This window comes from Barbatula barbatula (genome assembly GCF_947034865.1).
Source record: "Barbatula barbatula genome assembly, chromosome: 3".
Lineage (NCBI taxonomy): Eukaryota > Metazoa > Chordata > Actinopteri > Cypriniformes > Nemacheilidae > Barbatula > Barbatula barbatula.
Genome location: NC_136764.1, coordinates 8,976,378 through 9,003,504, shown reverse-complemented (window position 1 = coordinate 9,003,504; position 27,127 = coordinate 8,976,378). Strand labels below are relative to the sequence as shown.

Below are 27,127 nucleotides of genomic sequence, written 5' to 3'. Positions count from 1 at the left end.
CTAACGTGATTTTGGGCATCTCAAACTTCGCCTTAAGGGTATATCTCAGACTCAGAGTTGGCCTTGGTGTGTCGGCTGCCAGTATGCGTACATCTGTTGAGTCCTGCGAGCTCAGCGTGCCCGTGTGTGTTTCTGTGGGGACGGGTGTGTTTTGAAACGTTGCGTGCTGGTTGGTCCCTCAGAGCTCTCATTAAAAGATGAACTGTTAATGAAATGTCTATTCTCTCACCTTCACCATTGAGGCAGGTACCAATAAGAGCGCAGCAGGAAGCTACCCAGCGTCTCGAGCTTCAATGAGAGGCTAATTAAAGATTCTTCATCTCTCCTCACACCCTTTTACTCTTGACAATTTTTTATCTTCGCCCTGTACATATTTCACCGGTGTTAAGTTGAATCGGGTGACGTAATTGCATGTATCATTGTGTGATCCTACCGAACGTTTAATGTATGGTTTAATGCGTAATATTCTTGAACGCACCATTTGAAAGTGGTGTTTTTATCTCAGAGGAGCGAACGGTCTGTTGCTGGCAGATGGGGAGGAAAATGGAGTGACGCTGTCATTGGTCTATCGTTTTAATGCATGCGTGCATGAACGCATCGTAATGTCAGATTTGATTGTGCAGGTGGAAAGAATACGGATCCCTCCAGAATGCTAATGGCATGTTTAACGCTTATTAAAATGTTAAGAGGATTCCTGAACACCAGGCTTGTTCCAGAAGCATCTAATGGTTCTGTGCCATTAAAACCACTGCGTTAATATCTTTCTTTGTTTTTACAGAGAGTCTTCTGCTGATAGACAAAGCTAAGTAAGATTATAAATTTAAAGAAATAAAATGTAATTCAAAGTGGTCTGGTCATAACATATAATGCATAAACATGGTACCTTTGTGGTTGAGTTTGTGTTATAAACTCAAGAATGACACCGCAGATCCAACTCCCGTTCCATTCGCAGCGTCCGGTCATAAGCTTAAGCACCAGATGAGGCCTGGTCTCTCCAGAGAATCACGATTGAACATATTTCATGTAATTAAACTGGGATGTAGGGAAAATGTGAGATTGAAAACATTACTCACCGCACACATGTGCCTCCTCGTAAATGTGAGCGTGCTCCGAAACCGCAGCTTCGTTTCGGCAACCGTGGATTTCTGTAAATGTTCATGTGATATTCTTATTTTAATGGACGTAATCGACATTACTGCCTGTCAGATCCTCGAAGACAAAGCACTAAGCTAGATACCGCTGCCATTTCTGTGTACATCACGTTTAATGTAGAAGACTTATGAGCAATTTGATGACGAATCCTAATGAATCCTACTAAAAGCTGTGGGTCAGATTCGTTTTCAAGAATAACAGTATTCAATACTCTCCGTTGTGTGCTTGCACTAATAATCTAAATCAGGGGTTTGCAATTTTGCAACTCATGGCCCACCAAGAACTGTTTCAAACATTTCCGAGGACCACCTTTCCAAATATGAAAGTATGAACACAGAATATTCAAAGAGCAGGCTACCTATACTCTGCTGTTAATCTTTTATGCCACAGTAGCAGACTTAGTCAAGTCAGATATATAGTTGAAAACTGTTGTATAATCATAGAAAAGACATGGCAGGTCCACTCGGTAACCATTTATTCCTGAAACAATAACAGGGCAGGTCAGACCAGACGTTTTGTATTCAAATGTCTCTGTAAATTTGATGGTTTTAGCGCATCGTTCAACAAAATTTCTCCACATAAAACACACTGTGTCTTCGGCTTAGTCTCAGTGCCTGCCATTATAAAATCAAACTTAATGTATTCTGCCGACGGCTGTGATGGTGGCAGTTTTTTACCACCGCAGTGTTAATGGACAAATCAACAGCGGTGAAATATATATTAATTATAAATAAATTTGATATTATTATATTTGCGTGTAGAAACCACATGACGACTGGGAGAGAAATATGGACCCCATTTAAATACTTGAAATGGTTAAATACTTGAAATGGAAATATGATATCTGAAACGTCCATATAATGCGCAAATCCATCAGTGAAACGGCACACTACAGCATATAAAGCATTTAAATAAATATCAGTAAATAATGAGAACTTAAATGATTAAAGTAAAATATTAAATAAAAAATCTGTGACCACTTCAGTCAGTTGCGCATTAACCCTTACAAATTCCATTTGAAACAAACTGTTTAAACCTACCTTCCTACGCAGATTGCCATAAAAACGTAACCTTTTCCTACTCGATGGTGGAAAACTCACATGTTGACATTGTCCAGATTAAAATGTTTAATTGCACTTTACCACCTCGTGGTACGGTTGTCAACGCCACCGTCACAGCATTAATCTTCACCGCACACTTCGACTCGTTTGCTTGCACAGGACTGCCTCCGACATCTCATTTTCTTTTCCGAAATGGAGATATTTTACAGAAACATCATTTACTGCAACGTTATTTATATTTGAATGTCGTAACGTGTTAGTTCAATCTGACGTTGTGACGTGATTGGACATTCATTCTGACGTTGTGACGGGTTTGGTGTTGCAACATTAAAATATAAATAGACATTTTGTTAATGCATCTTGACTCGACTTTAGTGTTTCTTTAACATGTAAATTCATAAGACTTATTAAATCACTACAAAACAACAAAATGTGTCAATTTAAAAATAAATACAAATTCATCTGGCGGTAGTCTACCACTGCCTGTACGGCCCACCAGATGGCGCTCTGAGGCCCACCAAATCTAAATGGACAAAGGAGAGCGCAACAAAAGACATTGTAAATCGAGCGGGTAGAAATTAAGAAAGCGATTTCAGAGGTCTGTATCAAATAGGTTTCAATCGGCTATGTTCAGTCATCATTAACTATACTTTAGGGAACCAAAAATGGCAACACTAATAGCACTATACTATTTTTAGGATTGTACCTATCAAATCAAAGCGAACAGATGGGGCCATATGAATGTTTTTCAAACCCCTGCTTTTGCCTTAAACTGAATTTAAATCTGATTATTTGATCATTTCAAACATAATATGTAAATCATTGGTTAACGGCACAAAAAAAGCAGAAACGTTATGCGGTAAAGGTTATGTAATTTGGTACTATAATTTAGTCAATGCTATCCGTATATTTTTTGATTAAAACTAAATATTTGATAAATATTGTAATAATGATTGACGAGTTAAAGGCGGAGTAGATAATTCGGAAAATGCTAATGTTAGCTTGCTAGCAGTGCAATCATACGATCCCTCTCGCGATTCACCATCCATAGCCACGACTCATCCAAAACACATGAGCGAGCACAGACCAGAAGCTGTGGATCTTGTAGTTTGCTCGTAACTTTGAAAACACTTAAACAGTACCCGATAACATGCTTGTTACGCTAAAGTTGAGCTGGCGCGAAAAAGTACACAAACTACATAAGTAATTCGTACTTAGTTATTATCTAAATCCATCATAATAGGCTCAAACTATGTACCTACCTGTCTAGATTTTGTGCACTCTTGTGCACTAGACTGCTAATATTCATTTAAGGGTTTTGAGTCGTTCCGCGGAAGACAAAGTCGCACTGTAAAGGTTCGAAACGACAAGAGGGTGAGTAAATGATGACATCATTTGTGTTTTTTGAGTGAACTTTCCCTCTAAGTGCACCATTTGGAACAGAGCCAAAGAAATTTGTCTCCCAAAACAAACACCTTCAGTAGTTCACTAGCTGGTGCTGATGAAGAATGAGAAAAATGAGGTGATGTGTTGACAGATGGAGCTCAAATACATTGTGGTGCTGGGGCAGATGAAGAAGGGATTATGGGATAGATAAAAGATGATCATTTTGTTTAGGGCTATTTTCCGCCAGCGTGTTAATGCATGCAAATGATATCTGACTATAGAGAAAGAGAGTGCATGCTGAGAGGCTACTTTGTCATTCTGCACCTGCTTTGAGCGGCGATGGGCCGTAGGGAATACTCAGGAAGATGTATTTCTCTGTAGCTGTTTAGCATCTTGTGTTTTGGACTTGTGTTTGACAAGGTTGAAGTTTGTCTCTCTCTGGCAGCCTGAAACGAGTTTATCTGACATTAACCAGAGGATGTAAAGACCTAGGTGACGGTGTGCTCACAGAACAGATTTTGCAGAATTCTATGACTCAGTTAAATTGCTTCGCAAATAACAACTTTAACCTGTAATTTATCATCCATTGCAAGAATCGGAGAGATTTTGATTAGTGGTTTGAAGTTTAAGGTTAAAACTATTCCAACATCAGCTAGTTTTCACCGTTCTTGTGTGATATGGTCTTTGAATGGCAAGCAGGGGATCAGTGGGCGTGCCGTCTGGTACTGAGACTCATGTCTCATATATCTGACGTGAACAATTAGGAAAAATAATGTGTTTAAATCAGACTTACTGTGTTGAGAAACCCCACGATTTCAAATGAACTGCTATTATTACATGTCATTCTGAAATGTCATTCTGAAGAATTTCAGCTCTTGTCAGAAATCCCATTTTTAGTCTCTCTCTCTCTCTCTCTCTCTCTCTCTCTCACACACACAAATTCTCACAACAATCCAAATTCCATTTTTTTACATTTCTTTCTCATTTAAATCCATCCATCGCAGACGTGTCCCTTCTATCCACACACTCTTTTTTTCTTTTTCTTTCACACATAATGATTTCCCTCTCTCATCGATGTGTGACTTCGCTAAGGGTTTCCTCTCTCCTGTGTCACACACACACACACACACGCATGCACGTAGCGCAGTCTTCATTTTCACCCCGTCTGCAGGACGGAGGGGTGTTGAAGTGTCTGATAAGTGCGTGTGATTTCGGTCGAGGCGCTCGTACAGAACCGAGACCCGTTTCGATCCATCTGGCTGTGCCGTCACCAGAGACTCCCGGATTAGATCCAATAAATGACCAAACTATGAAACAATGTAGAAATTAATTCACACAAAGCGCAAGGCTTCTTTTGACCAGGATGGTCGCTGTATGGTGGGAACTAATAAATCGCATGTTTTCGTGTTTATCTGATTTGGTGACGAGACTTGTGACGTCTGGTTACGTCTAAGGAGGAAAAGGATGTGACTTTTTCTTGCTGAATGAAATGGCAGTTAAATTGGTTTCGTAAAGCCACAATGTTCACCCGAAGTGATGCTCCTGAGTCTAACTTGTTCATAAGTACAACCTGTATCCTCTGGTTTGGATAATATAACGCTACAGCGGTCGCTCTGGACCTGTGTGTCTGTGTGCGCACGGGCAGGTGAGTAATTTCATGGCAAGGGCCGCGGTATTGATCTGAGACCCGGGGCCTGCTCAATGTTTAATGTGCTCTTTCTGTACTGCCACGATCCAGCATTAAATATTAAGGCGGCTGTCCTAGTGTAAATACGACAGACAGGGTTGAGTGCTCCCGGGGTTGCGGGGTCACCGGCCCCACCGGCCGATGGGTGAGTGATGCGATGGTTGCCGTGGTGAAGGTTACACCTCTGGTGTCACAGAAAGCCCTTCGTGCTCGCACTCGGTGAGAGGAACCACCTTATTTGCACAGCTTTATTTAAGGGCTCTCAGGAGCAGATTTCTCTCTCTTATTGCGCTGTGTTTCTTCAGGTTGTGGGATGTCACCTTGGATTTAATACATGGAATGAGCGAGTGTTCTTGGAAAGGTTTGTTTACTTGCAGTACAGATAATAGAGATTTCCTGTAAGTGTTCTTTTGAAGTTGCGGGCAGGCTTTTGAAATAGACGTGGGTAGTGTAGTGTCCTATGGTGTGACTGCAAAAATGTTGAAAATGAAAACATCTCTCTTTTGCTATTTTATGTTATGAATATAAATATTGTTTTTATAAGATATTTTTCAAAGTTTTATTTTCTACTTTTTTGCTTTCACAACTTATACCCACATATTTTTCAGCCAAAGTTCACCCAAAAATGAGAATTCTGTCGTCACGTTTTCACCTTAAGTCAGTAAACATCTTTTTCTGTGGGCTGTTATACGTAGGTCGTCCTCCGTATTGGAACGGTGCGAGCCCCGGTCCGATAACACTCAAAATCAAGCTGACTATGAATGATTATGGAAACATATTTATTGTTGTGTGAACTCAAACATCATATCTGCTACACATACACAGACAAAAACGAAAGGCTTTCCCCTTTTTCAGGTATTTAAATCCCGTGGATTTCACAGCTATGGCGGCGCAGTGTTGGGGCATTCTAGTCAACTGTGCGTCACGTCAATGGAACCTTCCAAGATGGCGGATACGTCTACGTGCCTTGAGCATATATCTATGCCTTATTTAACGATGAATATGTGCATTAATGCTCATTTGAACACTAACATCTGCCTTTAGCTGTCCATGTTTTGAACGACTCGGACGAGATAACGTTTTAGTGAGTCATTCATCAAGACACCTGAATAGTCGTTTTGAATGAACTGGTTGAATGATTCAGTGACTCAATAAAAAAAATATCCGCCGCCTACTGGCCGTTTTAGTTTCATATTAAAAGAAAACCGAACATTTCCTTTTATAAACATTGCTGCATTATACCATCACACTTACCACTTGATACATTTACAAAGCTACTCCAGACTTGAAACGCAACAAGCCGAACAGCACAGCAAGACAGTTATCACCAAAATAACCACAATACAAATAGAAATCATTATAAAACATAAGCATTATGATCGGTGTGTCGCTTGATGTGCTCTTCAATGGAATAATGGATCACATGACAGACACTGCCTCCCAGTCTGATCATTAAACCAACACAGACTAACGTACACCAGTTTAAAAAGCAACACCTCATGAGAGCGCTCTCAGCAAAGAAAACCTACAGACAGTCAACCGTGATTCACCAGCCAATAAACTGTGATTATAAAAAATCTTAATATTAAACGTACAGTGAACTTAACATATAGAACTGACCATAGTAAAATTACCATTTATGTCTGCTTTTCTTTTTTTTTTCTCCCGAAACTTGATGATAAAGTTCGTTTTCTGCATTTCTTCTTCTTTTTTTAAGTTTGGCGGTTGGCAAACCTGCTTCGGGTGCTTCTTTCGCTTTACAAGGGTTCGCTACTGCCACAGTATTTGCTACAATTTATTAAATAACTACATTAAGGTAATACTATAAAATATCTTTGTGTACAGTACAATATAGTTTACTATAGTAAATATAAAAGGTTTAATTTAGATCTGTGTATAAAGGGAAAATTTATGAACATGGCACAGCATGTTTTATTTCTTTTTCCGACAGGTGATATTGAAATAATTGGTTAAAAATCTGGCCTATTGCTGTAGCTATCATATCTTATTTTAAGATGTAAGGTGGAATAAAGAGTAAAGAAAACAGAAAACAGCCTTTTGTGTGATGATAGAGTGAAAAGAGTCACAGGGTGTAAATGGGATCGACTTGTAATTCCCCTCTCTCTCTCTCTCTCTCTCTCTCTCTCTCTCTCTCTTTCTCTCTCTCTCTCTCTCTATGTGCGTCTATTTGACTCTCTTCTTTGTACCTTTGCGATCTCCATTTTGTTGGCATTTTACATCCTTACAAGATTCCCTGATCTCATTGCGCTACTTATGCTAATGTATTATCGGTCATATGTTGCATATTAATGAGCTCGAAGCTGACAAAATCTCTAAAAGCATTAAGCTCTGAACTTGCTGCCCCCCAATGCACAAGCACACGCATGGCTGTATGATTTCTCTAGGGGAGGATGTATCTCCAGGGGAACTGATGTACAGAGGTCTCTCCTCAGAGACACCAGCTGCCTGCAGTGCTATTTAGAGAAATTGAATTATTTTGTGTGTTTAATAACACTGCCTAGCCATAGCACGTACATGTGTCGATGGACATTAGTGTGAGTCCAGCATTTTTGTTTTATTCTGGGAACTTCTAACAATAGTTCTCTCAAATAGAGATGGTTTTTATATTTGTTCATTTCCCCCCTTTGGTTTGTTTCGTCGCTCACCAGATCTTTTCACCAAATGTTAGTATGTGCTGGGGTTTATTGTAAAGTATTTTTAAATAAGGTACCGTTGGCGAGGTAATGTTTTAAAGCGTCTACCTATCAAAATGAGCTCTACAGTTGTTGACAGTGATGGATTGGATAGAGTTTAACTGTGTCATTAGCACCAGAGTATCTTTCAAGCAAGTGCATGTAGCACATCACAACAATATAACTCACAATGAGCTAAATGTACTTACATTTACATTTATATTTAGTCATTTAGCAGACGCTTTTATCCAAAGCTACTTACAAAGAGATCGGGGAGCAATAAGCAATATGCCACACAGGAGCAATAATACAATAGGTGCCAATACAAAGTTACTAGTTTCAACAAAAGCAAGACCACTACCTGTTGAGAGAAAGAAAAAGGGTTAGTGTACATTCTCCAGGAAGGAAACACACCGATGGGTGTCCTATTCCCCATTGCTCTCTGGTTCATTCATAGGCGTGCTCTTCTAGGAGAATGGCCAATACAACAATAGGATCCTTGTTTCGAAACAGGGATCCAGACTTATAAAAGATTTCCGAAACAGGTTGTAGTGCTGGCGGACAGTATTTTTTAACAAGTTGACCATGTAAAGCTTGAGCACCCAGCACGTTTAACAGTTTAAAGAAGGCACAATGGATGTAATAGCATGTTAGGCCTCCTTTAACAAAGTCTATCACGAAAAACTTTTACAAATTAACACAACATTTGTTACTTTTGAAGCCTAGATAAAATCGGCAGAATAAAAAGCTAACACGAGGCTATAAATAATCTGAATCTAATCTAAATAGACCACGCCAAGGTCACTTGATATCAACATCACCACCACCAAACCTCAACTCTTTCAAACATTATTTGGCAATTAATTACTCCCAAAATGAATCCAAATCCACATTTTTTGAATTTTTGCATTATTTGAGAGATTCATATGCGCGATGATGTCTAAAGTTCCGGCCAAAGGATGTTAGCAACTTGTTTGCAACAACCAATTTTAAAACACAACAAGGCATGTCATAGATTAAAACATTAACATGTATAGAGATTTTGTTTATCGCAGATTAATAAAGGCGATTCACCAACCCATTCAAACAATCCATAGACTTTAAGACGATGAAACCAGAAGTTCTAAAACGCTAACTCACTTTCGGGGTTTGCATACAAAAATACGTCATCTCTGAGATACTGCACCCTTCAAATACATTTGTAACTAAATATTTCTAATTCCCATTTCATTCACTCATTGCATAGACATGCAAATATGTTTATCACAATGCAGTCTGGGATTTGTTTGTTCGCGATGGAAACTTCCTTTATTGCCTTTAATTTTGTCCAAACAGGGTATCCTATAAGTCTGCATCCTTTTTCAGTGTGTGTACGGTTTACAACAGCTCTCACTTCTCTTAACAAGATGTCTAAAATGTTGGTAGCTACTCAAGTCGCCTCACTAGAGTTTGGAACAGAGCCCATGTGCCGTGGCTGAATGAAAGTGGCTTTGAATTTGATTGGTGGTGTTTGGGGAAGTTAAGTGGGCATTACCGTCTCAACATCAGCAGCTGCTGACTTGTGGATGAAAACTTTATGAGCGTTATTGATGCCTTCCTCACGACGGCTTGACAATGCGCTTTATGATTCATACGAGCGAATATGTGTTTTCATGATCAGCCGACGGTGAATGATTGGTGGCTGGGAGGAGACTGTCACGTTATCATAGAATTATACATCATGTTAGAAATCCATCAGCAGGAAGTCAGAGCGATTGTCGTCTGCCCTTCCTCATTCCTTTCTTTTTTTCTCTCCAACAACATCTCTTTTTACTTTTGAATGACGTGAAATCAGAATTTCCATTTTGTATCATACCTTCAAGTTGAGTGATTGAGAGTCGAGGGATAGAGAAAGCGGTGGAATATGACAGTTGGCTTTGGGTTCATAGTGTGTCAGATTGTGTTTGGAGAAGAGAGTTCAAATTCTTCATCTTTTCTCTCCAGTGACATCCGTCCTTACTTATTACCCTCTCAGACTGACAGGCGCAGCTCCGAGCGTAACTGGACGGGGACGCAATTAAGTCGTAGTGCATCATACACGTGTGTGTGCGTGTGTATGCTTGTTCATGACAGACCCGGAGGGAAGGGTAGAAGGAGAATGGCTGAAGGTGAGAGCAAAAGCAGGATGTAGATTTGTTGACAGTGATGTGGTTTGACTCCAGAAATGTGATGCCATATTGCAGAAAACCCGTACAGCGCAACACAAGTGAAGTGGACAGCATTACTGTTTAGTTCCCTCTCCAGTGCCCGTGTTGTGCAAAATAATGACTCATGCATGCAAAACATGGACACACAGATCTTAAAATGATAGAACATTCAAAAATAAAAGTCCTGTCATGTCATTTAAAACCTGTATGACTATATTTTTTGAGAAATGTCTCGGTGGTTTTGTGTACACACAATGGCAGTCAATGGGGGCCATTGTTGTTGGAATCGCTAAAATTCTTCAAAATATCTTCTTTCGTGTTCTGCAGAAGAAAGCAAGCCAAATAAGTTTTGAATGACAAGGCTGGTGAGAAAAATGATATTTTAATTTTATTTGATGTGTCCCTTTAAAAGTTACATAATATTTGATTTGGACCAAAGCATGATTTGTCTCATTTAAAGTGATAGTTCACCCAAAAATGAAAATTCTGTCATCATTACTCATGACATCATTACCTGTCTGACTTCTTTTTTTTCCGCGGAACACAAAAGAAGATATTTGGAAGAAAGTTGGTTACCGAACAGCGCCGGCACCCATTCACTTCTACTGTATGGCCACAAAACCAATGCAAGTGATGCTGGTTGACGACAATCTTTAAAATATCTTCTTTATTGTTCTGTGGAAGAATGAAAGTCATACAGGTTTGATATGACAAAGCATGAGTAAATAATGACGGAATTATTATTTTCATTTAGGTGAAAACTTTAGCTGTCCCTTTTTTTTACATTTTACTGTTAATGTGGTACAAATCTTTTATATTCATTTGGTGATGTGTTTTTATTTAGCTTCAGCACTGATGGTGGAATCAGGTCCCAGTCCGTGTTTTCTATCATTTTCAACCGTCTTATCTTTGTTTTGTAGAGGGTGTGTGTGTGGATAATTCTTTCAGGTGGTCAAAGATATCCCCTTCGATAAGCTCTGACAATAGCTGACCGCTTAAAGGACACAAACAGCTTATCCTACATCTTGTCTTCAGAAGCGCAGGGTATTGTGGGGGATCTAGAACCGCTCTTTCGAAATCTGTGAAGATTGTAACTGTTCTCTAGTGTTCTAATAAAATTTCCTAAGTACTTTGTCTTTGCTCAAGTGTATGTTAAGCATATTGAAACATACAGAATATCTGATATATTTATTTTCTTGTGTTATTTACAGAAACGCTGATGGACACCCGGACGGCCACAGCGGAGCTCGGTTGGACTGCGTACCCTTCTTCAGGGGTGAGTGTGCATTTGTCCGAGGAACTGACCAACTGAACCGCTCACACTACATTAAAACTTACCACAAGTCTTTTAGTTTTAGAAAAATACACCGCCTTCTGTTCACCCTTCAGCAAGCACTTTGTGGAGAGAACGACATTAAATGTCTTCATATTACCTCTGAAATCCGCCATCAAATATGTTTGTACCGCAGGTGCTGTTATTACATTGTCTGAATGGTGAAATTAAGCAGTCAATGTCACACGCGCACACTCAACTCCTTTCTCTCAACGCCGAAGGGCATAAAGTGACACCCTCGCGGCACAATTGCAGTACGCATTACACTCTGCGGTTCACATTCAGAGCGACTTAATGACATAATGGGTTCACTTAAGGTAAAAAAGCACCTCTGAATACATCTTCATGTGGTTCGGAGGAGAGCGCTAACGCTGTAATGACAGCCGCAGCACTGCTGAACCAGCCGAGAAATACAGCTTTACTTTAACTCCAACCAGGCTAGCAGAAATTCTAGGTTTGGGTTGAATTTTACTGACTGTGTTTGACATGATTTTGGGTGATCTGTTTTACTGCGAAGAGAGAGAGAGAGAGAGAGAGAGAGTCCCCCCCACTATTTCTCCATCTAACCCCCGGTCCCTCACACCATCCATTCATTTGACCAGCTGTGGTTTATATTTAATAATGAAAGTATCCACAGATGGTCAATGCGGACCCCACATGCGCACACCCACATACGCATATGACACAAACGTCTGACAGTGATGGACAGGAAGCCAAGTGAGCGGAGATCCATAAGCTCATCAGATGTCCTACTAAAGACAACCACCCATTCTCTCTCATTTTTAGGCTATCACGGTTCTATATATGATAAAACAGTCATTTCGGAAGGTTTACATGTGAACATGTATTGAGATAAAGCACAGGTTTGCCAGCAATGCACGAGTTCTAATACTTGAATGAATCAGTCAAAAATGTAAGCATGTCAAGAATATAATGCAGTCGTAGCTGTGGTTTGATAGGTTTTTTTTAGCCTGGCTGTCAGTCGGGTGTTTCAATTAGGTCCCATAACCCCTGCTGAAAAAACGAAAGAAAACCGAAATTCTAATCCATTAAAATACCATTATGAACCACTAGCTTTTCCCATTAAAACGATTACACAATTCCTTTTTATGGTGTTTTGGGAATGATAACAATAGGATTTAATGGTTTTCTATTGGTTCCCAGTTGTCAGATAACATCCCACCAAAATAATCCATTACATACAAATAGAGACCAATATAGTTTCCATTAATTCAATACAACTCCCATTATAACCATTAAAGTGATACTTCAACCAAAAATATTATACTCAAATACAAATACTACTTCTTTGATGAAATTGTACTCGAGTAAAATTACCAGTTAACAAATATAGTTAACTTTACTACAGCATTTATTCAAACTATAAATCAAACTTTTTGAACCTTGCCGAAAAAAAACCCCATAAAATTTTGCATAATGTACAACTGTGTTATTATAATCCAGTATCTTACATCCTATGTTTTTTTCTTTCACTGTTTCAAGTCTACTTAGATTTAATGACTAGCTTTGTACATTTTTTGTAGCAGTTTTTTCATGTATCTAACTGGACCTTTATTTTGAAGACTGACTCTTATTTTGACGACTTGCCGCAATGTTTGACAGCAGGTTCTTTCGAATCAAGTAAACGGTAAAATGCGGCTGATCCCTGAGGTGATTCAGGCTGCGACCAAATACCCCTACTTGCGGTCTTGGCCACTTACACATACACGCGACAGGAAGTAAGACCGCAAGTCTATCCAATGTCTTATAAATGCCAAAGTGCAGTGCCCTTAATGCACACTAAACCCACACTATCTTGAATACCGCTTCAGAGTTTGCACTTGCTAATTGTGTCCCATCAGGTAAGAAATACTTCATGCGCTCGCTTGGGATCTTCAAGCCCACTAGAACACTTGGACCAAAAACAGGAAATGCGTCATGAAAGTACTCAAGTGGTCAAAGACAGCAAGTGGGGGTATAAGGACGCAGCCTTAATTTATTTGTTGGCGTCCAGACGCTAAAAGGTCCACAACAGTACACAAAACCACACAATAAACCGCTCTTATAAACTAAATGAATCCAATGTCGGCCGATTAATATAGATACATCAGCACCACCCGAGTTATGTTTTGCTCAAGCCTTAAACCTTTTCTTCCCTCCCTGCTCGTATCCTCCCGTCTCCTCGTTTTTCCTCTTCGTCTGGTTTCTCAAGGGTCACACGAGGAGTTTGAACCCTGCTCGTCCTTTTCACGCACTGTTGACTGCTTTCAACATTTATTCTCACCATTTGACAATATCTCACAGCTGCCCCCTTCAACATGCACATGCGTTTCCATTAGCCCCCCTCCTTTTAACTTAAAGAAATCCCTAAAATCCCCTCTTTCTTTGCCGATCCTGCTAAAAAGGTGCACACACACACACACAAACCGATCGTTCCGAGCAAACTATCCCTTCTGTCTCCGCAATTATCCTTCACGGCTGCTTGCCACATCTCTCAACCAGAGGTCAGAGGTCACCTGCTTCTTCAGCAGCCCATATTTAATTCATTGTCTCAGTCTTTGTGTGTGCGCACATGTGCGTGTATATAATGTTCCCAAGAGACTTCGAGATGCGCTCTTGACCGTATTAATTACGCGCACACGCATGTAAGGGCGTGTGTGTGCCGCCCATAGCATGATTTCAAAGCAAGCAGTATAAATCAAAGTCTCGTGTTTAGTTTTAGGAACAAATACGTGTTTTGTTGAGAATGTATGTTTGTGGGGGTTCAGGTGATTTGGACACAGTGTTGATGTAATGGGCGAGAGACTTTTAGACTTAAATTGAGCATCCGACCCACAATGCAACAGGAACAGTGTTGTCAGATATTTATAATGTCATAAAACCATCATCCCTACTTGAGCTGAGAAACACAGACAAACACAATAGATGTTAATACCAGTTCAGAATCATTTCACTCTCCCACGCACAGTTAAGGGTTCACAAAGCTGTGTTTCTCTGTCTCTAAGCATCATCTGTTCCTTACACTTGACCAGCTGAGACTGAGTTGTACGTGTGTGTTAGATTATACGAGGCTTTAATTGAAGTGTGCTTTTTTGTTTGTGTTTTTCTGAAAGCAGCGACGCCTATTAAGAACACTAAAGATAGATGTTTACTATCATTCTGTCTTCTCTGAGCTCATTCACAGGCTGCTGCTCTTCACATGCTCGGTTTCAGCTTATCTACTTCTCTCTCTCTCTTTCTCTCCTCCATTATCTGCAGCTGTGTAGTTGTTGAGCAACTACTGTTGCTGTCATTCTTTTCCCTACACGGCCGCCAGCAATGGACTCAATTTTACCTTTATCTTCCTCTCTCTCCTCTTCTTTTTTTCTGCCTCTTTCTCTCTGCGGGTATCTTCCAAATGCATGTCATCTTCACACTGGTAAGACAGTTTAAAGTTGTAGCATAGAATACACTCTTAAAAATAAAGGTGCTTAAAAGCTTTTTCATCGCGATGCCATAGAAGAACTAATTATGTTTCCACAAAGAACCATCCCTTTCTTGCTGCAAATAACCTTTTGTGAAACATCTTGGATGATAAAGCGGCCCTGCAAAGGTGTTTCATGCATCCTGACTTATTTACGATGTTAAACATGTTGTCATCTCATGCTTGACACGGTCAACTTGTCAAAAACACGATTTGGACGTATGACGTAGTATTTCTGTGCTCGATACACTCCCCCAATGTTCGTACAGGTTTCGGAAAAAGTTTTTTTCCGAACACAAAGAATGTTCTCATGTTTTCAGAAATAATCGTACAGCTGTATCTGTTTTTTATAAATGGGATCTAACTAAACAAGACTCTACGGATATTTGAAGCGTTCAATACTACTCTGTTAGCACTCAAGATTAACATGAGATATGCAGAAACTTTCTGAGATATGGCCGCTTTAAGGGTTCTGTATGGAACCATTTAGACAAAAAAGGTTCATCTATGGCATCGAAGAACCGTTTGAAGCACCTATAATATATAATATTATCGAACCAACAATAATATAGTCATTTGTGATGGAAGTGCAAATAACAACATGCAGAATAAAACGGGACTATATACCTTTGTTTTCTTATAACGATCGCAAGTTGAATCGAATCTGTCGCAGCTGTGTAAAAAGTGAAGGAAAACCATCGAGTGAAATACATCCAATGGCTTTTTTATAATATAAATTGTTATTTTGCGTGGAATATTGAAAAGAATGCAGAAAAATATACAGTATAGTATAGAATAGAATTGTAGAATTGTCCATCTGTCTGTTTCTTTAACGGTTGAGAAGCGAAGTCCAGGCATTTATTGATGTCTAAGAGCAGATATTGTACAGACACTGGATATTTCCCTAGGGACACCCGCTTTCTCTTTTATAATGAAATCTGTCTGCAAAAAAAAAAACTCTTAAGAATGATAAAAAGAGAATCTGTCTTATGGGCAACATACATTTCATCTGTATTTCTGAGGGTCTCTCCTAGAGAAACCAGTGAAATGATGAAATGTTAATGAAATACAGCTCCTCCAATTGACTTCGCATTTAAAAAACATATCTTATTTGTCTCTTTCAGCCATCATAGCCTCTCTGCCCTTTAGAATCAAACAGACTGTTTTTGCTGCCGTACTTGTAAGATTTACTTTATGTAAATGACCTTAAGACGGGAAACCTCTTCTGGTGTGAAGTGATTAACAACGCCTCCGTCAAGCTGCTGAATGTTGCCTACGTGTTGATGTGTAAATGTGGGCGGTCAAAGGGTTAATGGTTGAAGTGCCTCGAATTGTGACTGTATAACCTAGACAGTTTCTGATTGACCTATATTGATTTTAGTTGCATTTCTAGATTCCATATTTATAAGACTACATTTAAATCACGTAAGAAAATGATGTGGTTAAAGGTAAAGCATCCTTTAGGATGCTGGAGTGTTTTGGATGGTGGTATGTCATTGGTAAAGTGGATGACGACTCCATAGCAACCACCAATAACACCCTAGCGAAGGAATAAAACCATTTAGAAAGCCTAGTATGTCCTGGCATTGAGATTGTGGCTTGTGCTTCATGAAATGTACAGAGGTTGTGTTGACGTATTTAAAGAAACACACAGTGGGTTATGGTACTCCATATAAAGTGCTGTTCTCCATAGTTCCAGGCAACACAAGCTCTATACAATGTACACACATGTCCCACTCCCAGGCACAATACGTGTGTTTTAAAGAGTGTTTTCTCAGTGTTAAGTGCTCTGGGACACTTAGGAACCCATATGGATGAGAGTATGCGTGTTTGTAAGGTCTGCCAGCAATGGACTTGTAAGCCGTTTTGATTTAACACTCAGTGACATGTGGTGGAGTGGACAGGCTTTCCTCTCCCATCTCCTGTCGAGGTGTGTGTAAAAGTGGATATTTCAAGCCGTGCAGTGTTTTAGCCCTCAAAAACTGCAGACTATGACTGTAGACTAGAATATCTGGCCTTTTCTCTTGAATATTTAATGTCCTCCTCTTTTTTATAATTATAGCCAAAGCGCTACATTAATACATTGCTTAGTTAAGGCCTCTTTGAGGAGTGTATTTTCTGAAGACGCACATTTAAAGGGATAGTTTGCCCCCCCCAAATCTGTCATTTACTCACACTCATTTCAAACCTGTATGACTTTCTTTTGTCTACAGAACACAAAAGAAGAGATTTTGAGGAATCTTGGTAACCAAACAATGCCGGTACCAATTCACATCTATTGTATGGACAGACAAGTAATGCAAGTCAATGGGTACCGCCGTTGTTCGGTTACCAATATTCTTTGAAACATCTTCTTTTGTATTCTGCAGAATAAAGAAAGTCATACAGGTTTGAAATGACAAGAGGACATTTTTGCGTGAACTATCCCTATAACAGTGTTGGTTTAAAACCCACAAATAAATATTGATAAGAAAATGTGACCAGGAATTTATTTTTGAAATTGGTGGTCAGGGACCACCACAAAACAATTATCTAAACAAACAAATTAAAGCCAAAATCACCGGTATAGTATTCATTGTGCAACCAGGGCTTTGGCATACTTTTGTTTTGGGGTGAAGCTTGAGTGCCGGATGCTTCTAGAGAGAATCGGATGTGTGGCCAGAGGGGTAGATGCTTTTCGGAAGGATTTAGCCTAATGTAGTGAGGTTACCACAGGGGTGTGGCTTGAGGTTTGGATGCTTTTAAAAAAAATTGGGGGGTCTTTCAAGGGCTGCATTCTCTCTAATGGCTCCTGAATTGAAATTGATGTAATGCACCTCAAGAGCTTCAACACCAACTGTTAAAATGTCGCGGCAGCTATGTAAAAGGACTTGCCATTTAGACATCGAACTGCAACATGCCAAAGGTCCATTGTATGAAATTTTGCAGCATCGAGCAGTGAGGTTGTGATTTGCCTCAACCCATCCCTTTCTAAACATTACGGCAGCTGACAGAACTAACTATAAACATAACATACTAAAACATAACGCTTCTTTATGTAAGGTATTTATACACCTTAGACATTGGTTTGGAAAATAATTTTGATAATAAATCGGACTGTTAGGTAAAGGCTGTCAGAGTAACAGTCAGTTCTGCTTTTATTGCACAGAGAGGTGAGTATTACAGTATAGAGGACCTTGGCTCTGTGGATTCCTTTCAGCCTTTCAGCGCTTTGCTGTACCGCAGCCTCTCTCCCTCTTTTGCTCTCTTTTCATCTCACTTTCTTTTAAACACACACAAACAGTGAACTTTGAACTCTAATGAAAGTAAAACGCTTTGATTTGCACGAAAGCATCTAGGATGTGTGTAACGTTGAAGGCACAAACATTTAGTTTTCCAGCTTCAATGGTTGACCATCTGGATGTTTTTTTTCTGTGTGTATTAGAGATGCCGGGATGGGGGTATATTTGGATGTGGATAATAGAGAATACAAAATCATGTTTAGCAACATTTCTTGTGATCATAAAATGTGTGATTTGAACTTGTTTTTTTATTTGAAGAGATACTGTAGCTCCCCGCTGTAGTGACATCGATGCATAAAATAGTTAAATAAACTATTTAGGTGCATAGGCAGCTTTGGTCTGTAAATCTTGAGACAAATACAATATTGTGGTATTTCTGTTGTTTTCAACATCATTTAGAGCTTTAAGATCTTGATTTTGAAGGAAAATGGCATTTTATTAAATTAGTCATATTTTTTATTTTCTTTTAATCTTAATCTACTTTTCTGCACTTTTCATTTTAGAGAACAAAAGATTACGGATGAATGCTTGCGTTCTAAGTTTTCTTTCAAATACCAGCTGATCATAGACCGAAACATGGCGCATCTATAGTTATAGGTTTAAAGAGTCCCTGAAAACCATACTTGAGTAAAAGTACAGATACCTTGCAGTGAAAATTACTCTATTACAAGTTACAAGTCCCAGAACGATTTGAATAAAAGTCTTACAATATCAGATTTTAACAGGACTTGAGTATTTTACTCATGCTGAATGTAGGCTCAAAGCAACACTAGTCCTCAACACTTGAGAGACAAGAAACAGTTGATTCGTGAAGAAACCAATGGCATCAAACCGAACAACTCAAAATTGCAACAAATCGAGGTCGACGCCATAACTGACATCTTTTACAAACACCCTTACAAACACCAAACACTTGTTTGTGACTTACAAACAAGTCTCAGTTAAGCTCAAGTGCTCATAAGGAACCAATACCCTTCAAAAAGCTCTCTTCAGTAAAACGGATAAATAAAATAGCGTTAAGGAAAATTACAAAAGTCAAAGCCTTTTTGGACTGAACAGGCTGGTTTTGGCCTTATCGCCGGCTGCAGTCATGTCTTCTTCCCACATAAAACACCAGCAATGTCAACTACCTGATAATGAACACGCATTGCATAAAGAAGCCATGTTGACAATTTTCAGTAGGTAAGGGCAAAATGATATAGTATACCTACAATGCCCTGTAAATGGCAATATTGCTTCTTCTGTATCAGAAATCAACCGCTGCAGATAAAGTTAGATGCCATGCTAAATGTAATGTGTAATTGCTTTAGTCATTACAAATGTAGTGAAGTAAAGAGTACATATGCTTGTTAAAAAATGTAGCCGAGTAGAGAGTAAAAGTTGATAATATCTTTAATTCTCAGTTCAATTAAAAAGTAGCCAAAAAGATATTTAAGTATAGATACTAATTACAATTAGTCCAAAACTTTACACCACTGTCTATAATTTCATTTTAAAGTGTCCCCGGCACTTTCACAAAGCTCAGATCCTAGCGAGAAGTATTTTCATGCCTTCCTGACTGTTTTTCTCCCGTCTGACTTTAATCTGCTAAGTGGAACTGACATCTCCTGTTGGTCTTATTTGCGTATTTGGACGGCCCTGTCTCTTTCTCTCTCCCTGTAGGATATCACCATGATGAATGGTTATGAGAAGTATCATGTAGGAGTCCAAACAGACGTTGAGTTTTGGAGGGTTTCCTCACTGTTATGGTTATTAATACAAACATTAACTGTCTCCGTCTCAATCTTTTATGAAATGTCAAATCGAATATGAGACGTTTACAGCAATTCAGACAACATTTTTGATGGATGTTAATGGAGGTGTTTTTGTGTTTCAAAATTGTAGTTGCAAATAATTTTGTTAGAAGTCTCAGATTTTTTGGCGATCTTTTATTTTGTTTTGCTCTCAAACACAGAATTTTGGATTGCATTAAAAACACACCAAAAAATACTCCTCAGACGTTCGTCCAGTGAAACTATCGAGAACACGTCTTTCTCTACAAATCTTTAAAGAAAACATGATGTGCTCTGCCCGAGAACAGTGATGTCATAACGTTTTTAGCAGGTGGACTGTAGAGGAATTTCGAGTTCGATTCATTGCAATGACTCTATCTATGCGTGATTAAATGGATATCAGTATTTGATCCATAATGTGTCTTTCCCCAGGCAGATGGGTTGAAGCGCTCCAGTGCCTCTGCTAACGTTGTTTACTCTCATCTCATGTATGAATTATTCAGCTTCAGAACACTTTTAACACACACACAGGCTGTGGAGTTTAAACATACGCACCCTCACATACAGAGCTATTTAAAGGCTTGTCATAGACGGCAAATGGATGTTTGGATCCTGGAGAGTTCCATTATTGTTCCCTTGATGGATGATGAAATACCTTTGCTTTTGCTTCTTTATTTACCATGTTGTTGACTTTGGAAAACTGGCAGGGATGTTGAAGCTGTGGCGTAGCAGTTAGTGCATTACGCTGTGATGCTTATATGATCGATCCGGGTGTGCACCCGTTCCCCCTTCTTGTTGTTTCTTTTTTGTTTTAGATAGTTTTGCAACTATTCTTATCGATTGAAATATATTGTTTTACATTTATGAAGTTTTGGTGGTTGTTAAGGCAATGCGGTGTGGTTGCTATGGTGATCTGGGTGGTTGCTAGGGCATTGCTAGGCGGCTTTTTAGTGGTCAAAAGAGCCCATTCTTTCCAGTTTTCTTAGCACTTGTCCCTTGGGGGTTTCGTGTTCACTTGTATTTGGATTCTGCAAAGTTGCTTTCCTTCCTGCATTATTTGTTCACAGGGCCCTCCATCTTGTAGAGTTTTTAACCATCCACTCAAATGGAAGTGTGGCTAACTCAATCCATGTGCTTAATGTCTGTGTCTGGAGATTAATGTGTTTGGTCGGCAACAGGTCCAGCTCTCGGCCATAACGGTTAGATGTACTTTATTGATCCCTGCGGGGAAATTTACTTGCCAGCGTAACAAGAACTACACGGGATAATGACGTTCTCCAAATGAAATCTGTAAAACCCGAGAATGTCTTTCTACATCTTTCTCCCTGATGTATTTGTGGTCCCTCTTGCATCTGACCGGACCTGTAAATCCAGGGCCTCGGAAGCAGGCGGCTTAGTTGAGATCCGCGCTGATGAAAGTGTGTAGGCTAAAGGTTTATGAGCGTGATTATTATAGACCAAGCCAGAGGCCTTCAAAACAATTTTACTTCTGTCCTACACACCGGACAGTTTTAATGGCTTCATCAACGGTTTATAGACCAAGTCTGAGATTGCGAACGCTCAGATTGCAATTTCTGTCTATCTTTTACACTCTGTTTATTTGGGGGTGTATTTATGTATGTGTGTGTGTGTGCAGTCGTGTGGAGATGGTTGTTCTGTATCTGTGTGTGTGTTTTGTGCCTGTGTCCTGTTTGGTTTCCTGTGTGTAATTTAAATTCAACTTTTCCATGCTTACAGCATCATCCTAAATTTCGTCTGTAATCAAATACTGTTAAATTATTAATGCTTTCCAAAAGTATTATGATTCATGCAACAGGCTTTATGTTCAAAACATTACTCCAAACCTGCCCGTAGCGATGATGACAGTGTGTAAGCGTTATATGAGAGACCGTGTCCGTGCATTCGTGCTTGTGATTTTATGTGCAAATCTCTGATGGTATAACACAGTTGGTGATGTGATATATGAGGTGGCGCTGGGCTCTGTCTGCTGTAGCCGGTGGCGTGAGTCGGCGTGAGTGATTGTGGTCATTTCAGCAGACAGAGAGACAAGCGTCCCCAGATCAGGGCGGGGGACTGGGCCTTCGTCCTGCTGTATTAATGGCAGCGAAGGGCCGGATTGGACAGGTCCATCTAATACAGATAAATCATCATTACAGAGGTGTGGGGGTGGGGGGTTGCTTTGGCAGGGGCTTTCATTTGTGCCCAGAATCTCTGTAAACTCATTTATCATGCCAGCTATGTAACGCTTCCCCAAAACACACACACCAGTCCCATCTCTCTCTTCTTTGCACCCCCCGCCCCTTCCTTCTCTCCACAGCGATGCCTTCCAGCTCCACTATGTCTCTACTGCCAATGATAAAAACTGTGTTCCTATTGCAGTCAATGATTCCTGTATGGCATGTCTGCAACACGCTATAATGTGGTGGCCATTTCATATGAATGTAGACAACGTGATAATAATAATAATACATATATAGTTTGTATGTGTATATACATACTATATATAAATGCTTTTATGTGTTATTATATAAATAAAAAATAAATATTTATATTGCCATATTTATATTATATATATAAACATACAATTGCACATAAAAATATGTATAGTATGTATACACAAATATATACACAATGCAAATCAATATCAATACAGAGAGAGAGAAAATTAGTTTCTGACAAATGACACACAATAAGACTAGGGACACTTAGTAAGAAAGTACAAAAAATAAAAAAAAGGCCCAATTTGTGTCTGTGTTGTACTTAAAGATGGAAAGCAAAAAACGATGGGTGGAATTTTCTTGGCTCCTGACAGTCACTGTCTCCTTAAACCCCCAGAAAGAACAATTGAACCTGATTCAATCAAAAGAGGTGAAATGACAGCATGTATAATTAAACGTTGAGATATGAAATTGCTGTGAAAGTCATGACAGATTTGTCATACAATGAAAATAACATCGTTGAAGAGGCTTTTGATTTTAATTTACTGCTATCACAGGCAGCGTTCCGGGTTTTTATTCAATTTCTCAACGTTATTTATTGAATCGCGAGCTTAGTTTGAATGTTGCATTTATCGTGTACATCTCGTGGGCGCCTGTTTACATAAATCTCACATTTTACAAATATGAATCATGCAGGAGGCATTACTTTAAATTAATCTCAGTCTACTGTTACTCTATACGGTTTGTACGCAGTATTGTTTGTTTCTCCTGTTTCATTTATCGTCTTCCTAGTACTTATTCAAAAATGAAAACCGTCACTATTTCAACCACGTTTTGCCATTTTCAGCCTGACACTTGTTTTGTTTCCAACACCTCACGCTTAAATTTTTCCTCCAAGGTCTACCACACAAACGCTGATCCATCACTGTTCGGATTAGATTTAGTCTGATTCTCCTTTTCCTCCGTTTCTTCCTCCCTAATGTCTGTTTTGGGTTCACACACACACAGAAAGACAAACAGCCAACACATACACACATCCAGATAGGCCATCTTACAATCTCTAAGCTCGCTTGGATCAGAGTGCTTTTCAGCAAAGGTTCTGTGAGTAAACGGCCCTCCAGAGAACACACTCACTTACAAAAAACAAACAGAGGCCACGCACACCGCACACATATTCTCAGAACGCCGCAGTGTGTAACTTTGGAGCCCTCGCATAAGAGTCCACTCACAAACCTTGTGTTTCTTTCTCTCTCCCTCGGCTGTGCAAACTCAGGGGGATTCTGGGATATTGTAGGATGCTTTATTCGATCAGCTTGCTCCGTTAAAAGGGTGAGATTTTACCCATGGGGATGTGCAGTCGTGGGCCTGTTGTCAAGGTTTAACGATGAACTATAAAGGTTCAAGCAGTAAGCGGTCACGTTCAGGTCCACATGTCCCTACTGTTACCTCACAGCTGTCCACCGATGGGACTGAGATCGCAATAGTCGGACAGCAAAGAAGAGCAGCTTTACCTGCAACAGGTTGTGTGTGTTCGTGTGTGCAGTCTATCTGTGTTTTTTATGATTTGTGGTTTATGCATGTGTGAATGGGAAGTACTTACCCTATCTACAGTATCTCTGGTATCTCATATCTTCATCTTTATCACGTCTCACAAAACAATTACTTGTTTTCAGAAAGTACTTCTAAGCACTTTTTCTACTATAGCATGACATTTGTGTTCATCTTTTTTGGCTGCTACAATAAGTTTGGTTTTACAAAACATTTCAATTTACTTTATTATATTTTGTCCAGCTGCTGTGAAATTGCTTAACTTGTTTTGATGAATCAAAGTAAAATATTATCCCTTTTAAAATAGTAAATTGCTATTCTCTTGATTTCTCTGTAAAACTCTGTATATTCAGATAAATAAATCAATGTTTAGATGAACCTTAAGAAAAGATGAAACCTAGTTCTTCAGACTTCCTGTATCGGCAGTGCACTGTATTCTCTCTACCTCTCTTTCTCCCTCATGCTTCCGTTTCAACAGGGTAAAAGATGAACAGCCATATACTGCTTTGCTTCCTTCTAATTGTAATTCGATAGTGCATAATCTCAAATTTGTTACGCATAACATTTTATAATATGGTAATGTCGTAATAGTAAGTGGTTGGTCGCTCTTAGGCCCGACAGAAGCAGATGTTAGAAGCTTCCTCGCCCTCCTCATGTGATTATAGCGAGACAGATTTTGCGATCTGAAACTCCGAGAGACAGTAAAAGTGCCCTTAAAAAGCTTGATCATCTCGGTGAGGGAGAAAAAAATTAAAGCTTCAACATGATTTAGTTTTTAAAAGCTTTTAGAGGGTTTTTTGGGTGTTAAATGGGAGGTTGGAGAGATTTCTGGGAACTCGATTTGTATCAATAATTTATGAAAGATGGAGGTCTAGCCACGGTTCTACTCTTGATAGAATCAAATGAACCGGCGGGGATACTTTATTCTACTTGCACCTCCTGCCATTTTAATATGTTATTTTACACAATTGACCTGAAATCGGAAAGTCAACTTTGTCTTCTGAGGTGTACGTTGCTGTATATGATATATTTCTGTGCTTCGTTCTGTGATGGGGAATTTTTATTCATTCAATTGATTTGACTATTTAGAATCGATTCACAAAACGGTAATGGAAAAGTGAGTTGTCTTCTGGGCTTGAATGCTTGACTTTTTTTGAAGCTATAGAGAAAAATCATTTCAATTTGCACATTTATAAATCATTTTCACAACTTTGTGCTAAAAACCTGTTGTTTTCTTTTCTAGTGGGAGGAAGTAAGCGGCTACGATGAGAACCTGAACACCATCAGAACATACCAGGTGTGCAACGTCTTTGAATCCAACCAGAACAACTGGCTGCTCACAACTTTCATCGCCCGCCGCGGCGCTCACCGCATCTATGTGGAGATGCGGTTTACCGTACGGGACTGCAGCAGTATCCCGCGGGTCCCGGGGTCGTGTAAGGAGACCTTCAACCTCTACTACTATGAGACAGACTCTGTCATTGCCACCAAGGGAACGCAGTTCTGGATGGAGGCCCCATATTTAAAGGTGGACACCATTGCGGCGGACGAGAGCTTTTCCCAGGTGGATTTCGGTGGCAGGCTCATGAAAGTGAACACGGAGGTGAGAAGTTTCGGGCCGCTGTCCAAAAATGGCTTTTACCTAGCGTTTCAGGACTACGGAGCGTGCATGTCCTTGCTGTCCGTGCGTGTGTTTTATAAGAAATGCCCCAGTGTGGTGCAGAACTTTGCCATTTTTCCGGAGACCGTGACAGGAGCGGAAAGCACCTCTCTAGTGATAGCTCGTGGGATGTGCATCCCGAACTCTGAGGAAGTGGACGTGCCGATCAAGTTGTACTGTAATGGCGATGGAGACTGGATGGTTCCAATTGGAAGCTGCACCTGCAAGGCCGGGTTCGAACCGGACAATGGGAACATCTGTAGAGGTAAGGGTTTGGGGTTCATAGGGGTTTGCATTTCAAGAATTTTTCAACTGTTTTAACTGGTCAGTCTTTGCAGGCACAGCTGAGTAATTTGACCAGTAAAAACTTTTTGATTTATTAATGGTAGACTGTTTTTGGTTCTTTCACGTTTATTGTATGCAAGCACAGCAACGCTATCTAAAACATGTTGACTGGCCTTTTATCTGTATTTTTTATCAATCATTTCCGCTGGTTAAGATACTGTGGTTGTAAAGCCTGATGGGAGAGAATTTTGAGCAACAGAGGTTTTGGTTTGACTAGATTACCTCAGGATTGTTATTGCAAAGTGTCTTTATGGTACTGTAAATAGAGAACGAGAAAGAAACCCGGTGAATCTGACAGATCTTCATTATTGAACTATTGTAATAATCGTAGTGGTCTCCACGCAGCTATATTCATTGATCACCAGGGCTGGGATCTGAGATCTCAACATCAGAAATGACACATCTAAACGCGGTTTAAAAAGTACAAGCAGTTTGTCCCTTAATGCTTCCCGTAGTTCGATTGTTTTAACTTTGTTTATTAGTTAGCGGAATGCTTTTATTATTTACTTACATGGATGGATGAATGTAGCAGTGCTGGCATATTACATTTATTATTTACAAGATCCGCTTATGGTCACAGTATGCAAAATATTAGACTTTATCTGTTATTTATTCAGAGTTGTCTGCAGAACATAACACGTTTTTTTGTAAAGTCATAGAAAGTGTAACAACAACAGCTAGCGTGTTGTTGAAATATAATATCGATTTTACAATAAAAATAGAAACCAAACGACAATGCCTGGACAATCCAAGGGAAAATCTCATAATCTAATTCTGAGATAGAGTAAACAAAGATGATTTCAAGCATTCATTTAGCTCTGATTTCAATCTTTGCCGTGGCCTTACTAGGTCAAATTGAAAGATTTCTTGAAGTTTTTAGCATTATGTAGGATGATTTTATATAAAAAAATATTTTTTTCACAGGCAGGGTCACATATATAGTCATATCTTCTCAAAAGGTCTGTGATTGGTCACTTCAGTTTTCACTCAAGGCCAGTGCCATATCCTTCAGGACCAAACGTGTTGAGAAGTGATAAGCTTGATTGACAGCCATTTGTTTCGATCAATAAACAGATAGGACTCTTGGCTTTACCTTCACTAGCCATTGGTGTGGTAGAGCTA

At 39.5% G+C, this 27,127-nt stretch overlaps 1 protein-coding gene across 1 annotated transcript in view; it reads left to right on the top strand.

The window, feature by feature from the left end:
• ephb1 (EPH receptor B1) overlaps positions 1–27,127 on the top strand; it is a gene marked incomplete at its 5' end in the record, with an annotated part of 173,947 nt that overhangs the window by 48,728 nt on the left and 98,092 nt on the right. Inside the window, 2 exons of the mRNA XM_079453230.1 lie at positions 11,377–11,441; positions 25,244–25,925. Of these exons, the coding sequence (XP_079309356.1) occupies positions 11,377–11,441; positions 25,244–25,925 (747 nt within the window). The remainder of the gene's footprint in view (positions 1–11,376; positions 11,442–25,243; positions 25,926–27,127) is intronic.